Source organism: Phoenix dactylifera, chromosome 2, assembly GCF_009389715.1.
Source record: "Phoenix dactylifera cultivar Barhee BC4 chromosome 2, palm_55x_up_171113_PBpolish2nd_filt_p, whole genome shotgun sequence".
NCBI classification, from domain to species: Eukaryota; Viridiplantae; Streptophyta; class Magnoliopsida; order Arecales; family Arecaceae; genus Phoenix; species Phoenix dactylifera.
In genome coordinates, this window is record NC_052393.1 from 10014064 (window position 1) to 10033139 (window position 19076).

The following is a 19076-nucleotide window of genomic DNA, read 5'->3' on the forward strand; positions in this document are numbered from 1 at the left end:
TTGTGTGTGCTTTTTTTTTTTCACAATTTTAAGTCTACAAACCAAAAACAGCCATCTCTCTCCAAATCCTAGTAGAAGCATGATTCAATCTCAAATTCTTTAGTATGATTGATAAAAATTTTACCAGTTTGGTAATCTAACATCTTTTGAATCAAAAAAAAAACTTAATCAAAACATCTCAGAAATTGCCTGACATGCGTATATCCTATCCAATCAAATTGTGAACATTAATTCACTTGAACGTACTAAATCAAGATGTCCATCGAGCTGGGTTAGAGTTTAGACGATTCCAAACCATAATCTTCAAACGAACAACAATGATGCAACGTGACAACTACCCGAATAATTAAGCTTATACGTTTGGACACTAATAGAGTCATTTGGGACCTCATGAGCTGTCCTTGTGCTGTGTAGCCGAATGAATATGCCCTGGTCCACCTACACTGATAGCTCCAAAATATCTTTACCATGAGTGGAATGCAATGAATTTGCATTTGATGGGATCCAGCTTTGCATTCAATCTCTCCTGTCACCTGCTCTTGCTTTTGGACTGCGAGAAAACTATAAATATCCGAAATCCAAAGTGCTAGATTACAGAGCTAGATATAGGAGTACTATTAAGTCTAGGTAATTAGTGCACACGAGCTAACCTCCAATCAATGTACAGTGTCCTGTCTGCTCTTCTATCGGGTCGTGCCTTTCTCTAATATCCTCAAAGATTAATTAAATCGCAGCACCGAAGATTTGTCTACTGTGAAAGACACAGTAACGAGCAGCTCCTGTGAAGGCCTGGGCACAGTTGAGGGGTGGGAGGGGTGCCTACCGACCAGGAGCTTACTGGCGCGGCGAGGGGTGCGGATCACTCAGTGCTGTCATGAGTGTACGGAGACTGAGGAGACGATGGATCATGTTCTTTTGCAGTGCCCCAGAGCTAGGGGCATTTGGAGTTGATCGCCCACACTGTTACCCCATTCAGTCGAGTCGACACAGGACTTGATTCATTGGTTGAGAGCGGCTTTACGGCGGCCTAGCACAGTTGAGGCCGGGATCCAGGGGGCATATTTGGCTCATTCTATCTGGCTGGATAGGAATGCTGGCATTTTTGAGGGCAGGCGGTTTCCCCCGCAGATGGTGGTGGACAGAGCCATGCGTCTTGCTAGGGAGGTTTCTTCCGCTGCTGTTATTTTTCCTTCTGAGATGGTCAGGGACACCTGGGGTACTCTTTCTGCTGTCACAGCGCCCAGGTTCGCCCTAGTCTCTTGGGTACCCCCCACCCCTTGGTCATCTCAAAGTGAATTTTGATGGTAGTAGGTCGGCTGATGGGGTGTCAGGAGGAGTTGGCTTTGTTATCAGAGACCATCTCGGCAGCTTGATAGCAGCTGGTGGACGCCGCGCGCCGGGATTTACCGTAGTTGGTGCGGAGCTACGGGCTGCCTGTGAGGGGATATCCTATGCGAGGCGGGTACTACGTGCTGAGCACATTTGCCTTGAGGGAGATTTCTCTGTGGTGATAGAGTGGATTCGGGGAGTGGACAGATATGGAGATGATCATCCTCTCATCCGTGAGATTCGGAGATTGGCTCGGGAGGCGAGAGTCTTCCAGGCTTTACATGTTTTTCGGGAGGCGAACAGTGCAGCAGACTGGGTCGCCTCCTTTGCCGCTCGGCACTCCGGAGAGGTCATCTGGACTTCGTCAGGAGATATTCCCTCTACGTTGTACTCGTTACTTTATTTTGATATGGCTGGATGTACTCAATTTAGGGCTATATGAATTGCCGTTTTCACCAAAAAAAAAAAAAAAAAAAAAAAAAAAAAAAAAAAAAAGAAAAGGAGGCCTGGGCCCTCCTAGCATATATTCAAAATGGTAGCTAATTTAATTGAGAATCTTATCGTACGATGTATGCCAGATCAGAATTTTATTCCATTTTGTTTTAAAACTACATGAACTTTTTCCTGTTACATGCTGTGGATTTACCATCGCATTGGGGATTTTATGATGGTTTTATCTGATCCAAGCTTCATGTTGTGCACCAAATGCCACAAGAAACAACATTGTTTTTAATGCTGTGAGGGAGTCACGGAGACTGCCCCAAAATCTCACGGGGCGGCTGCTGCTTCGGTCAACCCGGAGACGCATGGGCATCTCCCGGGGCAACAAACCCCGCATGGTATAAGATAAAAGCCAGCTCTCATCACTAAAGAAAAGTATGAGCCAGCTGGCACGTACATGACATTTGATGGGATTCGCACTCGGCGCTCGCGAGCGTTTTTTTTTTCCTTTTTTTTATAAAAAAAATTAAGAACGAGGATGGAGACGGGAGAAAGGCTCCGGGCATGGAAAAAATTTTGGATACAGATTTTTTTTTTTTTTTTTTTTTGCTTAAGAAAAGGGAAGAGAGGGGTGAGGACTTCATCCGCGTAGCAACCCCTACTGGCCCCCTTCCCACTGAAGAGTGTTCGATACGAATAGAATATTTTTTACTTATATCCTCTCCATTCGTGGCAGAGTCCCACCAGCATGGCAGCCATATTCCCATGTGAGTACGTCACACTAGCACCACCTAAGTAACAGCAGACCAGCGGCTCCGCCGGGCAAACCAGGTGAAGGGCATCCAGTCCCCGCATTTAATCGACGCCCACACGTTTCGAACCTGGGCCACTCTAGTGGAATCAAAGCCTTGTTCCCACCATGCCATCATCTCAATGGTACACAGAGAAAAATATTGCTGAGATTAAACTATGCAGTTTTGATACTATATATTACTGTATCATTTTATTACCATATCGATATAAAATAAAGTCCGATTTGGCAGAGCTGTTGGTAATAAAACTTTCGAAAGTAGAAATTTTTGAAGTAGGGCTTTTTGAAGTAGATATTTTATAAAAAATTATTTGTTGTTTCGTGACTATATTGTTAAAATACTATAGGATTTTAATATGTTTGCTAAACAAATTAAGAAAATATTTTTGGTATAACAAAATGATTATTAAGAACATTACATAGTATTATACAACAAAATATAATAAAATATAATATATATTGATATATAAATATATAATATAGTATAATATTATTGTAATGTAATAAAATATTATTATAGTTTAGTAATATAATATTGTATAATATAGCATAAGAATATAGTATAATTTGATATTATATAATATAATATATCAATGTATTATGATATAATATAATATAATATAATAGTTATAGTATAATATAATAATAGAGATATAAATTATTATCATTATATATTAATATTATTATTTTTGTAATTATTATATTTTATTATGAGTATTTTAGTCTAAAAAGAAAAAAATTTATAACTCAAAACAGCTTCTCAATGCGGCCTAAAAGTGGAGAAGCTCCATTCAAAAAATTGTTTTAGCTTTCTGGCAAATCTAAAATTGCTTCTCGATTCTTTTACCAAATATTCCGATTCCATCGAAAAGTATTTATGGAGTCCAAAAGCTCTGCCAAACGGAGTATAAAGCCGATTCAACATATCGAATATCTATATTTTTTCGTATTATATATATCGGTACTGAATTGGTATGGTATGGTACGTTCTATATCATCTAATTCGATGCACTCCGTATTATCAGACTTGGTATGGTACTGTATAACATAGTTCGGATAATTTTGGAAGGAAGAAAAGAACATTTTATTATCATGGCATTTTATTTAATTGAAAAAATAAATTATAAAATAAGTTATGTTTTTTTATTATAGGGACAAAATTATCTTTCTACCAAAAAGAAAAATGGTTAGGTATAAAAAATGCTTGATTTAGAAATCTCAATAGCCTCTAGGCAAGTAAAATTTATGAACTCATGTCATTGAGGTTTTGATGCTAGAAAATGGAGAATGAGATCTGACATTCTCTGCAACCCCCTCACCTGCCTCCCTCTCGGCGTGGTAAATCAAGATAGCTGAAACATATACATAAAAGATATTAGTATTAAAAAAATTAAATAAAAGAAATTTTTATTTTCAAATTATTTTTGATATTTACATACACATACGTCACGAACATAAATAATGGAACAACATCTATATAATTGCTAGCTGGAAACATCATTTTTGAAAATTGTATATTCCGCATGTTGTGCTATGGAACATATCTTATAACGTTCCTACGTACAAGCTCACGTCAATGAGTTGTCTCTCGTATAACCGGCCAGTCAAGCTACAAAAAAAAAAGGTTGAGCTTGATATTTGTATGCACAATTCTACTAATATAAATAACGACCATCTTGTGCTCCTCGGCCAACTCAACAGGCCACGATGCGTAACTAAATTGACATCAATGCTCAATGGTGGATGAACAGACTAATAACCTTCGCATCGAGGACAGCATAACCCGATCGATCCATTAATCGAACGACGATGAAAGCAAAATGATAAGGGTGGGAAAAGAGCGAGAGCTTTGGTAAAGTGAGAGAAGGTTTGAAGGAGGGTGTTCAAAGAAGCAAATACGAAGAGCCAAATTTAGCATTCCAGCAATTCCACCCAGCCCCATTTTTTTTTTTTTTTTGGCTAAGACGGATGGATCATACTTGACGAGTACAAATACACCCAATAAAATTAAAAAACAGAATACCTCGGAGTGCCAAGAACAACTCCTCAGCCCTCCCTTCCAATGAAATGGCTCGTTTCGTATGGCACAACATGAAGAAAGCACCTATCACAGGATCACCTACTCGGACCATATTCGAAAAGTGCTGTGCATATCTGGATAGCAGCCATAATACATATAGTGTATGATATGGTATGTGCTCGTGGACTATCTTCTTTGATGACGGTCATCTACGACTGCACTCCAATCCTACATTTGCCGCCCTTTCCATGCCTCAACGAAAGCCTAGGCCTTTGCAAACCTAAGCTAGGATACTAAGTTAACGAAAGCTGAAACAACGACTTGTCACCACCTTGCAAAAGTAATTCCCGCACCTTGTCTAGAGTAACAAGGGACTGTACCATCCAAAGAGAAGCTCGGTAGTGTTGTGTGGAAATAGTTTGATGCTTGGTTTGTACCTTGTGGGGTTTTTTTTTTTCAAAGCAATACCCACAATTTATAGCATAGTTCTTATAGATTATATTTCACCCTTTCCAAATCAAGTCATGTTACATTTGAGGCAAATCAAACTAATGTGATTATCTCATAATATTCTCGGGACATTCCCCCACAAGTTCCCAGTATAAGTAGAAGGGAACCTCCAATCCGTATAAATTTTTCGAGGCAAAACAACAATAAGAACATATTGTTTTGCCACCAAAGTAGAGAAAACTGCTTTCATCATTCCCTTTCGTATGTATCACGTAACAATTGGATCAATGAGATCAAACAAAAAAAAAATGTAGGAGAGATACAGATCAAAACCCAACTGAAAATAAAACCTAGGATTGAGACATATGCTGCAAAAACTAAATCCACGTTGTCCATGAAGATGAAAAACCGAATTATCAGAAAAACAAAATCACAAAGAAGAACAAAATTTAACCTCAAATATATAGAGAGATAGAGAGCATCAAACAATGAACGAAAAGAGGAAGAAGAGAGTGTTAAGTTACTCAGAGCACCAAATTCATGGAGTTGGTGTTGAGATCTTGGTCCACTAAATTCAAGTACTACATTCATGCGATGGATACTAAAGTAGCATAAGTGAATAAAAGCACGATTATGCTTTATTCTTATTCACCTACATTCACATGGCTAGTTATCACTACCTGTTTCTTCATATGAAGAACAGTACAGTGATGATGCAATCTACAACAAAAAGAGTATAAAACAAGCTGAACTGTTAACTAACAACACATTGACACAGTATCAACTTTAAAAACCTGGAAGCATTGGAAAGCCAATCTGTGAGCGTTTCTGAAACATCTGGTGTCTGTTGCATCCCTAGCCAATTGCACCCTAACCCTCTAGGGAATGAGCAAAACCATCAAGATGATTACTGCATCAAGAGGAAAACAAGACTGCTGGAATTTGGAGGCCACCAGTCATCAAGTCACTTGCCTGAGAGGGCCATAAATGAGCTCTGTATTGAAGAGCATTGGACGTTTGCTCATAGGATCGGGGCACCATCACCTCTACCACACCATCAAAGGGCCATGTACATTGCATGCCAAGCAGGAAAACAACCCCTTGGTATATCAAGTGACCTTGTCTCAGTACAGTGGATACCAGACTCTCCAGCAAAATCAGCATCCAATTCTCCAAAATGATGCAGTAAAAAAAATATACTCGAGCCATCTTTTCCTTCTACATTTTTATTTTGCTTTCAGGTGCATATAATGCTTAACACTTGATGCCCTTTGGATGGTGAAAGGTGAAGGAAGCAAAGGCTTGAACATCTAACCATCAAAAGATAAACAAAGCTTCAGCACACCCTCGGGGAATCCAATTCAAAGCACTTATCCGTGGACTCTAATGTCGGATATATAACAGAACATGATCCAGAAAACCTTAAGAAGCTCCATCATCACATACCTGTAATTGGCCTGTAAACTACAGACCATTTCCCTACCTCTCTTCCCTCCCAAAGAAGATAGATTCTGGATGGAAGGTTTAATTATGAAGTTAGAGGCTTGGAGATGGAGAGGGTCTACCGGAAAAAAAAGAAAAGAAAAGGAAAAAAAAAAACAGGGGCTTAGTTTAATGACACCCACATTGAGAGACAACTATGCAACGACAAACAAGACAGTCCTGCAATCACTTCCATTTCCTATTCGGACCGGAATTTATGAATAATGATGATATGGCACACGATCTCATGCATGGTGAAAGATATCTGATTGCATACATATTTTTAACTTGCAGTGAACAGACAAATTATATAAGATTGTACATCAAAATGCCAGCCATGATGTGAGATATCAGTGAATGGATACAGATACTGCACTATGAAGATTGTGGTATTTATGCTGCAAATTATGTTCAAGTTGACACTTGATCAGACAGGGACAGCTGCTGGGGTGGATGGAGGGACCCTATTCTCAGAAGGAATCTCCACAAACTCTGAGAGAATTGCTCGGAACTCATCACCCGTCATTGTTTCCTTCTCCAAGAGCACTTCCACAATCTTATCAATTGCTTCCCTGTTGCTCCTGATATGGTTCAAGGCAATCTCATATGCACTGTTTGATATCCTCTTAACTGCAGCATCGATGTCCTCAGCAAGCTTCTCCGACATCGAGTTCCTTGCCATCATTCTCATGATAACATCTGCACTTTGTGCTGACGTCTCCATTAGCGACCAAGGGCCAATCTCAGACATTCCAAATGTGGTAACCATCTGAAACAAACAAAGTTCAGATAAGGTCCATCACACCCACTTTTTTCAAGGAAAGAGTGTGGATCATGTGCAGTGTGAAGCATAATTGCATTTTGTGATCTGATAAAAAATTCTGCAACCACGACATCATGAGAACTGCAAATGTATCTAGTTTCCTTTCCATATTTTGACAGCTCACCAATCCAGGCCAGATTGTAAGCACATCAGACTGCTTACTGATGCGGCGTAGACAAACAGAATGGTGTTTATTCAACCAGATTCTCTATACGATTGCAAGTTCTTGGATTATCAGAGAAAATTGGAGAGCTGAAGTTATTAAATATATGTGGAAGTCTAATACCTGTTTGGCTAAGCCAGTGATCTGCTGCAAGTCTCCAGCAGCACCAGTTGTCACCTCGGGCTCCCCGAAGATGATCTCCTCAGCAGCTCTGCCTCCAAGACCACCTACAATTCTTGCAAACAATTGTTGCTTCGATATCAAAGTTGGGTCATCGGCAGGAATGAACCAAGTGAGTCCCCGTGCTTGGCCACGTGGGATTAGGGTAACCTTTTGGACAGCATCGTGTCCTGGGGTTAAAGTTCTGCAATAAAAGGATGTCAATTTACTGCACAAATACCTGCTAATACCATATCACTGATTGGCAACCTAGGCAATAACTTAAAAAGAAAACGACAGAAGACTTCCTACTAAAAGGTGATGATAGTCCACGTGAAACCGTAACAAGAACAAAGACCTTAAAGAAATGTGTACAATTGCGAGTCCCCTCAGACTTAACAAGAACTGCAACTAGTTGAACAAAAGCACAGCGTCAGCCTCACATCAATGTGGTATGTCTGCTTTGATGATTTAAAAGAACATAATATAAGGTATACCAGATAAAAAGCTTTCTTGTCCCTAGTGAAACAGGGCAAAAACCTAATGATGTTAAAAACAGAATACAAAGATCATTATGGACACCTTCAATGTTTTAAAACTTTTTTCAGACACAACATTATAGTTCACCACACCTTATTTCTAGCCATGACTCTTTTTCTTCCATTTTATGTCGCAATTTTCAATAAAACCTTTAAGCACTCAGCTACGATAAATTAGTTCTTGGTGACAAAGTCCATCACTAAGAATTTGAGTTCCAGACCAATAAAATTTGCTTGCTTGGGAACTCCATAAAAAACATAAGGAAAAATCATCCCATTATCATCTTAAAACAAAGGTCGGCCTACTTCATTGATATGACAATAATTAACAATCAAAAAGCAATGGCTCTTCTTCTGCAACACCAAAATGTAGCAGATCAAGTCTCAGATAAAATTTTCAAGTAGAATCCCAACTCACATCTGTTGACCAATCCATCTATTCGGCCCCAGGTGTAAAATTGCAAAAAGGTGCATGGACAATCTTCAACTTACAACTTGCTAAGTCTGCAACTTTATGACGTACACTGATCACATCACTGAGGACAAGCCTTTGGCTTGTCTAATGCAATATGAGTTGCAGATTCTCCTCTTGGTAATTGGCTTGCAGAAACTCTTGCATATAAAGCATATTTACTGCCTCCACCACAATTTTCATTTAAAGTGAGTCTCACTTCTAAAGATTTCATTAAACAACTCCTACGAGCGTGGACAAAGAGTTGCATCCATTCACCTCTTCAATCAGCTCAGGTGGACCTAATAACTATAATGTCATTATAATATATAAAATTGAAAGCTCAAAAAACTATCGAGAACTTTCTGCCATCTTACTCCTTCATTAAGCTACCGAAATTTCTGAGAAAATGTTCTGATATTACATTAAAACTGTCAAGGAGGATCTAGATTTCTGCGGGTATGAAGTTATAGAACTCTCGCCAAAGAAGCATGCATACAGGGAGAAAATTTTAATCGCTAGAAAGAATGCAAGGAATGAAAAACTGGGTATTCACATGCAGGGGGAAAAATCTATATGCAAGGGGAAAAATCTATTGCTAGAAATAATGCAAAGAATGAATAACAAGGCATTCACATCCTTATAGCTTCCCCACAAAGGCAAACTATGCAATATATTATGGTCAAATCTATTAATATTCCTAGGAGAATTGTAGTAAAACAAACCATTCCAGAGTGTAAACAGAAAAAAAAAAAAAGAGGCAATTAACAGAATATCAAATTATAGGAGAGCAGCCATCAAGTTACCAGGGTCCACTTGATAGCAGTAGTGCTGGGAAAAATTGATGGTTATGATTATGCGAGAGCAAGCATTGATGGTTGATTATGCGAGAGCAAGCATTGATGGTTGAGGTCCCGAGTCTCAAAACGACTCTGACCTTTAGCTGCTGTACTCTCTTGTTTCTCTCCCGTGAGTTAAAGTCAAACTAATTGTGTTGTAGTATTGTGAAAGGAATTAAAGAAGAGAATGTACAGAGTGCCTCATAGAAGGACAGGTGGCAATGTTCTGTTATGAATGGAGGCTCAAGGGACGATGGATGGAGGGTCAGAGTAATGTGTAATAATAGTGGAGATCTCAGAGCATTCAGGACTGATGATAAGCAGTGATAAACATCTTGCAGTAGCAAAGTAAAATAGCACCTCAAGGCACAAGAAAGAATAAAACCAAGAAACAATTATAGCACATATCTTCTTACCCACAGATTGCATGCCCAACTTCATGATATGCCACCAGGCTTTTGCTTTTTCCATCTGTCATTACTGTCCCTTCCATGCCAGCCACAATTCTGTCAATTGAATCATCTACCTCTTTTGGTGAAATAGCTGTTTTTCCACGACGACCAGCCAAAATTGCTGCTTCATTCAAAAGATTTGCAAGGTCTGCCCCACTAAAACCTGGTGTTCTCATGGCTATGACATCAAGAGAAACATCACCATCAAACTTTTTATTGCTAGCATGCACCTTCAGTATTTCAGTTCGTCCTCGCACATCTGGAACATCAACACTTACCTGTCCAGCATAATATAGTATTTTAAGCATACAATCACTGATTAATCAAAGAAACAATAGACATTAGTCAAACATATATAGAAACAAGCTAACATAATTGATAAGCTGGTATAAAAATAGATGCTTGTGTACTAACTTGTCTATCAAAGCGTCCAGGTCTTAACAAAGCAGAATCTAGGATGTCTGCACGATTGGTGGCTGCAATTACAATTATTCCAGTATTTCCTTCAAACCCATCCATTTCAGTCAACAGCTGATTAAGGGTTTGCTCTCTCTCATCATTCCCACCTCCAATTCCTGTTCCTCTTTGCCTTCCAACAGCATCAATCTCATCCACAAAGATGATGCAAGGTGCATTCTCTTTGGCCTTCTTAAAAAGATCACGGACTCGTGAAGCACCTACACCAACAAACATCTCTACAAACTCAGATCCAGAAATTGAGAAAAATGGAACACCTGCTTCGCCAGCAATTGCCTTAGCAAGCAACGTTTTCCCAGTTCCTGGAGGACCGATAAGAAGAACACCCTTTGGAATCCGTGCACCTACTGCAGTAAACCTCTCTGGTTTCTTCAAGAACTCCACAACTTCCATGAAGTCCTGCTTTGCTTCATCTACTCCAGCAACATCATCAAATGTGACACCAGTATTGGGTTCCATTTGAAACTTGGCTTTTGACTGACCAATGCCAAGGGGAAAGCCAGGACCCCCAGGTCCACCAAATCCACCAGATGACCGTCTTGACAAAAGAAATAAACCTCCAATAAGGATTAGAGGAAAAGCTAGGTTGCCAATTAGATTGAACAAAAATGAGCCAGAGTCTTCCTGTGCATTATGTGCTGCAAAATCAATATTCTTCGCTCTCAACTTCTGGAGAAGCTCCTGACTTAATCCTGGGAGTTGCACACGTACTCGCTGCACCCTATTACCCAACTCAGGAGATATGGCCTCTACAATTGCAATCGTTCCATTCTCAAACAGATCCACCTTTTTCACCCTATCTTTATCCAAATACTCCAAAAATCTTGAATATGACATTCTCGAAGATGATACACCTTGATCATCAGCATAAGCATTTCTTGTACCAACTAAAGCAGGCAAGCTAAGTCCAATATTTCCAAGTAACAGTTTTAGGAAATCTCTTCTTCCCTCCCGCTGCCTTTGGGATAAAGAGGCAATAACGGAGCCTGGCCTAGACACTTTACCAACTGAAGGCAGGGCTGCTGAAGCATTCAGATGCTTACCATAAAATTCTCTGGTCAAATTCATTTTGACAGTATGTCTAGAGATTCCATTTGCAGCAAGGTTTATTGGTGAAGATGCCATTTATGGTAACTGTGAAAAAAAAAGGAGGCAAACGTTTAGATCATACAGCAGCCGGATGCTCCAGTGAAGATAAACAACGAGAATATCAGAATAGCAAATTATTCAATGTGCGGAATAAGCAACAAATTGATCCTTCTTATTGGAAATACAAACCTATTAATTTAGCTACTAAGCAGTGTTCTCAGAATATTTATAGAAAATCAATTTTTTTGGAGAGTTATAGTACAAAACTAGTGAGTTCAGCATCATATTATCAGGCATCAATTGCAAGCACTCTCCAGCCATTCATGTGAATGATAGTAAAAAGAGTCTTAAAGCTAAAAAGCAAAATTTTACTCTCCGACTCTAGTTGACATCTAGAATTGAGAAAGGAGGTCTGAAAAATAAAATGTTACACATTTTAAAAAAGTAAAGTGACACTTTCACGACAAATTATCTTATTTTTAATTTCAAAATACTAGATATGGAAATCATATTTTCAGTATTATACTGCTGCTCCAGCTCCTGCACCTCCTGCTATTGCAGCAGCTGCTACTATTTCCAGAACTACTATTACTGTTGCCACTACTGATTATACAATTAAATCATTATTCCTGCTGCTACTTTTGTAACCACCGTCATAGCTATCACTACTCTGCTAGTGATTCTACTAATACTACAACTGCTTCTGCTGCTGTTGCTCCTGATACTACCAGAACTTCAACCACTGCCTTTGTTAGTGTTGTTACCTTTGCTAGTTTTGTTTGACATGGAAGATCTTAATGAATAGGTTCCTCAATTAAGTGCACATTCATTGGATCACTGAATTCCTTTTACAATGCCATCGTTCAGTGACATGCTAAGTTCAGTATCAAGGGAAGGAAGATTCGGGACTCCATCCCTAAATTGATCTCATATTAAGGTTGAAGATTACATGAAACATGTCACGCCAATGGAGCAAATCACAAGAAAGCTGAAAGCAACAATAGCTTTGGTTGCTCACCTCCATGATGGCAATTTTCTCAGCAAAAGTTGGTGAAATGATGAGGATTGTGTAACCGTTTCCTCTCTTCTGAAAATAATTTTGATGTTTTGTGCAGAGGAGTGTTAATATAGTGATTCGCCTAATCTGAACGACTTTCAGGAAAGAAAATGTTTGATTGAAAAGGCGAATGAAAGAAGAGATATTAAGAAGTGGAATAAACTGCATGCAGGAGCTTCTTGAACTCAGACTTCTTTCCATCTATTAGGAAAAAAAGTTGGTACTTACATTGTTTGTGGATCCCACTATGTATTTATAACTTATGTTAATATTTCTCATATGCCCATCAAAGACAAGTGAACAAATAATTTAGCAGGAAGGAATGTAGGAATTCTTCACCTAAATCCATGAGCCTCATCCTATTTTCATGGGGTTTGTTCTAGAGATGAAATAGGATTCACCACCTTATATCTATGGTAGACTTGAAATATCTAATAACAACCGAGATTTTATATTATAGCACTTATTGCATAAAAGATCCTTTCTCTCACCCATAAAAGTCACCCCTTAAGCAGCAATCATGTGCACCTCTTCCCAAACAGTGTTTTTGGCTTCTCTTATAGGATGTCAGAGATGCAAGTCATATTCTCAAGGCGATAATTCATAATAAATAAAGTTATTGTATGATTGCTACCAAATATTAATGGTGTAAAATGCACAAACTCTGATAGAACCACGTCAATCACTAATATAAGAAAATTAAAACTGTGGTGAAAAATGCAAAACCACCGAGATGTGGACTGATTTTCTTACAAGTATCAAAAACTAGCAGCTGATGCAGATGGCGCAACCTCACCTCCCTCTTATCAACGAGAACACAAAAATCTTACTTCTCTTCAATTTTTCATTCAGCACGAATTCGTGACCAAAATATCATGTTTCAATCTCTATTATCAACACACTCAAATAAACAAAATAAAATTCTTCTTCCAGCAACTCGAATACCTTGTAATAATACCTAGCCAATACTTAACCTCAGCGTATTAATCATAATAAACTAACCAAAGATTAGAACCTAAAAGGCCCTGCATGCCAAGTTGAAAAATTAGCTAATTAGGCTCCAGAATCCAAATTGGGGGGAAAAATCGATGCAAATAGCTTTCCAATGTGCGATTATATTTTCAAGGATTAGACGTTTCTTCTTACTTTCGGGAGAAACAAAGGATTAAAAATTTTTAGTCCATAAACCTCCTATCGCATCATTCACAATTTGAACCCAGCAACAACTTTACTTCTAGCGATCAACTTCATGATATTAGCTTGTATTGATCTCAAGCAGGGAGGACGGAAGAATAAATCCAGAACAGCTGAAGTAAACTAGCGTTAGTTGAGAAACCAACCGATAACCAAAGAAGATCCGAGCCAGAAGCTAATGATACCTTCGGGGGAGGAACGCTCCTTCGCGATTTACAATAAATCAAACCTTCAATCTTTGGGGTTTTCTCGCGCCCTGTTTATATCTCCTCCTCCTCCTCCTTCCGGCTTTCGATTACCGCGAAGCGAAGCTTGGGAAAAACAGGACGAGATGGAGGAAAGTTATTGGAAGAAGAATTGGGGAAGATTTTTACACTTGGGATTTTGACGACCACCAGGGGCTTCTGTCGCGGCCCGTTCGGATACGTGGCGCCCTCCCTCTTCACATCGGCGATAAGAATTCCGGAGTAGGGTTGGCCTTCTGAATGGCTGTGGACGGTGGCTGAGAGCCTGAGAGCGAAAGGTCCCGCTCCCACAAGCCAAGAAGCCGGCATCACCCCTTTGTCATGTGGGTTCCACTCCACTTGTTGCTTCGCGTCTTCCTGCAAGAATTACCTTTGAGGTTTTAGATATTTACACAGCGACAATGAACTTAAAAAATATCTCCTCGCCTGTTATTTTATATAAAATTTTAAATTATTATAAATAATATCAGAACAAATTTAGCTCATAATCCATATAAATTAGGGACACTATAACACAAGTTTATAGATTTCAATCCTACTAAGACTTGAACGGAAGAGGATGTAAGAACAAAATTCTGTCTTTACTAATTTTTAGAATATTAGAGGTTATTTAAGAAAGACTACCTTCTATTATATAGATAAGGCGGCATATATTTTTCGCAGCATCATTACCAACCAATTGATGTCACATGCATAAAACATCTTTTTAAAGATTACAATTATGAACTCAGTTGTGATTTATATTGTCAGGAATTGTTAGCTCAACTATTTAGCACCTAATAGACTTCATCATGTGTATGGTTTCATATTTTGCTACAAACTAGGTTGTAGTACTTTTTAATGGTTTGAATTGTGAAAAAAGAAAATAGTTAGTTCTATTACATTATGTTATGATTAGAGCTGTTCATATGCTAGGAGGCTCGCTTGAGGCTAAAGTCTTTTGGATGGTTTGGTCCAAAGGTTTAAGGCTTGGGAGGGCTTGAAAAATAAGCCTAATTAGTAAACAAGCCAATCTCAAGACTTAGAGATTAGAGACTTACCACTCTGGCCCAAATTTTTTGTTCTTCTTATATTATTTATTTATATTTGATCTATATATATATATATATATATAGAGAGAGAGAGAGAGAGATTTAATTGATAATTATTATTGACATATGAACTTAATAAGGAAACATTTTTTATAATTGCTTGAAAAGAATTATTTAGTATTTAAAAAAAAATAAATTGGTTATGAAGCTCGAGAGAGGTAGTGCCAAAAAATAATATGGATATTACTTTGATAAAGTTTCTAGTAGAAATTAAATGAAATACAGTCACCATTATTTTCTATAAAAACAATCACCATTTTTATGATATGCCCATATTGTTCTCTTCTTATAAACGGACAATATATTACATCAAAATTTTATTTGTATCTAGATCTAGAAAACAGATCTCTAAGTGATATCAGTTGCTAAAACAAAATCCAAGTTGAATGTGTGTGGGCACATCCATATGTAGCAAATTTGAGATAAAAAATGGATACTATTGTGTTTTGCTACAATGTTCTTTTATTGGTTTTTTTTGTCAAAAAGTTAAAACACATGCTTGTTGTTTCTTGCTAGTGGGAGGACAAAAAAATCCAATTGACTTGGTTTACCAGTAAAAGTGGATTAGATAATATCCGTCTGGAACCATTTTCGAATCCGAATTTATCCAGATATGAATAGAAATTTGAGCATCCGACTAATATCTGTATCCATATTCGTATCTATGAAAAAAAATAGATATAGATATGGATAGACAACTATCTGATCCGTTCCCAAATATCTGATTCCATTTGTAGTTCTATTTAATTTTATATAGCGCTCATGAACTTTTAAGAAAAATAAATAACTATATTAATAAGCTATTAACTTGAATTATCATCCACTTAGTAATATTTTTAATTTTATGCTCATAAAAAATTTAATTATCTAATTTAAATCTATATTTATACTTATATTTTTGATATCTGATTTGTATCTATATCCGTTTAAAATAAATATAAATATAAATTTTTATAATCAACTAATGTTTGTATTTATATTTTTTAAATAAAATAAATATGGGTATTGATATGCTAGCTTTATTATAGCCATGGTTATTGCATGATCACTTTTGTAATTATTTTAGAACTGAATATTCTGCTGTACAAGCACTTATGAGGCAGAAGCTAAGTGGAATGGATGGCACCGATTTACAAACAGAATTTATCAACGGAGATCGTCCTCCGCCCATTTTCGAATAAAGGGCCGGCATTAATTGATTAGCTTTGCCGGCACGAAATCTCGGGAGCATCATAACAACACTCCAAATTATTTCCAATCCCACGTAATATGCATCAAGCCGTATAAAGGCCACATAACTAGCCAAATCGAATAACTTATCTCAGATCCTAATAGTTCACGGAAGCGCGTATTCTAAATTCCAACAAAATCTCTCCCAGCTGTTCTGGTACCTTCCTCGAGATTTAATGACAATTTTGCCAACCCATTTCTGCGGCTGCCCAACGGTCTCTGTCGGACACTTGGACTTGTTGAACTTGGCAAATGAATCCAGCTGGTCTTCTGGAAAAAAAATCTCTGTGCCCTACCGATGGTTTTTAGTTTTCTTGTAGCTACAGCCTGTGCTATGAATCTATTAATAAAGAAACCGAACGCGGCATGAACCAACCATCCCTCCCCTGAACCATTGCTCCCCTAAAAGCTACATCTCTCTTCTATTAAAAACCTATTTGGTACTCAGGAAAAAAAAAAAATATATATATATATAATATAAAAAAATTAAATTTCTGTTACTGAAAATTGAAAACAAAATATCATTAAGTTTTAAAATAAGATGAGATAATTTTTTTATATATAAAAATATTATATATAATTTTATCTGAAATAAATAAAATTGTAAAATGTGTCAAATTGTTTTTATAGACAACTAAATATTCATAAATCATTTTTTAAATGTTATATATATTCATGTGCCAGTTTTTGTAAAAAAAAATATTATAACGAAGACAAATTTTCTCAGAAATCGATGAAGCCTAAAAAATAAAGACTATAATATTAATGATATGATACCAATCCCAAGAAAAATGGGACAAATGTTCCAACTACTAGACTATGGTCCGTGCCTTGTTTGATCAAAACAACTGACCATAGAACATTTGTTTTGTTTTTCAGCTACTCACGTTGCCATCCTCTTAGGCTTATATAAAGCTTCCATGAGTTCTACTGAACTCTACAACTTCATCTCTCGAGTCCTGAAGTCTCTGATATGGTTCGCTTCCTCCTGTTATTGCTGGTTGGGGCTCAAGCTCTTGTCACGCTAGCAATGGCCAGGCCTCTTCCCTCCATTCCAACCATTGCAGCCCCACCCTCTTCAAGTGCTCCCACGAACATTGGAGCATCAGGAATTGCCGGCGGACCGGAGCCGCAGCAAATGAGGAAGAGCGGATTGTTTGAAGGATCGATAGGAGGAGATGTGATACTTGGAGGCTTTGTAACTGCCGTCCTTGCCGTCATCTTTTGCTACATTCGAGTTACGAGGAGAAATGGCGAAAATAAAGCATAGATTTTGTTAGTCCTAGCCCTTTTTCTTTTGCATCTTCTTATCAGTTACTCCGGGAGAAAGATCTCTAAAATGGTCTTGTAAACATACCACAGAGAAATATACTTAAATCTCGTTGCTTATCTACACGGATCCTTGCCCTGTTTTTCCTATCTTAATGATATTTTGATCTCTGTCTTGCTGAGATGTATGATGGCTTCCATTTGTTTGCATCCTTGTGCTTCCCTAGTGCTTCTGTTCTGCTTTCCTTATGCCGGAAATAAAATAAAAAACTGAGGATCGCCACCACCCAGAGACCGGGTTGTAGAACTTGTTGAAGTAAAGAATAACAAGAGACGCGATAAAGGGGCAATCTATAGCAATGATAAAAAAATAAAAAAAAAAAAAGTCAGGACGCATCGCACGACATAACAATTAAGTTTATTAGATTTCAGCAATCCTAGCAAAGTGGATGAGCAGGAAGAAAATGGAGCTTTAGAGGGACCAGAAAATGAGTTGTGGGTGTCATTTCAAGCTCTATGCATATCTGTGGATTTATATTAAGAAAATCAACCTTTTATAATTCTCGTCGATTTGAAGAGAACTCAGAATTCTTTGATTTGTGGGTAGCCACAAGAACTAGTTTTGATGGCTTGGAAAATTTTCCTCGAACTTTACATGGAACAAGGTTAGATTCTTCGGCTAGCCACCCGCTGTTCTGCACACCAAGAATCTTGGCGAGCTTGCGCCCCCTTTAAGACGCTTCCAATGGCTGTCCTCGGGGAACAATGGCTCATCGAAGAAGGGGTCAAAAGATACATAAGGCGCCTTCTTTTTCTCGAAAGACTGTCGAGGATACAGCTGTCTTCTGGAGGAAGCCAGAACCTCCATTTGCCCCTTTTATTTATTAGTCCACAACTACAAGGGGCTGGGAAGGGAAAATACCAAAACATAAAAAGTCCGCCTTGGATTTAGGGAACCAATTACAGGGCAAGTTCCCCCTGGGACCATCCAAAGAACCACCTCCCTCTTGCATTAAACAAAAAAATAAAATTAAATATTAAGATGATATAGAGCCCAAGAGAATCCAACAAATATAGCAACTGCAGGACCTTGGTCAGCAACCTAGAAATAATGAACATAATTTAGAGAGCTCACCTAGCTAGTGTCGTTTGCTATGTACAAACATATGAGGATTCATGTGAGCATGTATTTAGTTACATATTAGTTATATATTAGATAAATTTTGGATATTTATACAAAATTAAAAAAAACTCAAATAACAACTTATAACTAGCATTTTTAGTTTGGATCGTTATACAGAACTAAAAAATTTAAATAACACCTTTCAACTAGTTTTTTTGATGTGATCTTAGATTGTTTAAGTGAGGATCTATGTGAGCGTGTGCTTAGTTTTACATCAACTATGCACTAGATAGATTTTGGGTATTTATATTGGGCAACAAATCCAATTAATATTGTTTGGCT

General features: G+C 37.8%; 1 protein-coding gene across 1 annotated transcript; it reads right to left on the reverse strand.

The window, feature by feature from the left end:
- Positions 1-6747: 6747 nt before the first annotated feature.
- On the reverse strand, positions 6748-14333 carry LOC103705127 (ATP-dependent zinc metalloprotease FTSH 2, chloroplastic). Its single transcript, XM_008788745.4, has 5 exons — positions 13962-14333; positions 10374-11570; positions 9924-10237; positions 7643-7883; positions 6748-7302 (listed from the first exon to the last, which is right to left on the reverse strand). The coding sequence occupies exons 2-5, from the start codon at positions 11559-11561 to the stop codon at positions 6961-6963; spliced, it is 2085 nt and encodes a 694-aa protein (XP_008786967.2). The 5' UTR covers positions 11562-11570; positions 13962-14333; the 3' UTR covers positions 6748-6960.
- Between the last annotated feature and the right edge of the window lie 4743 nt (positions 14334-19076).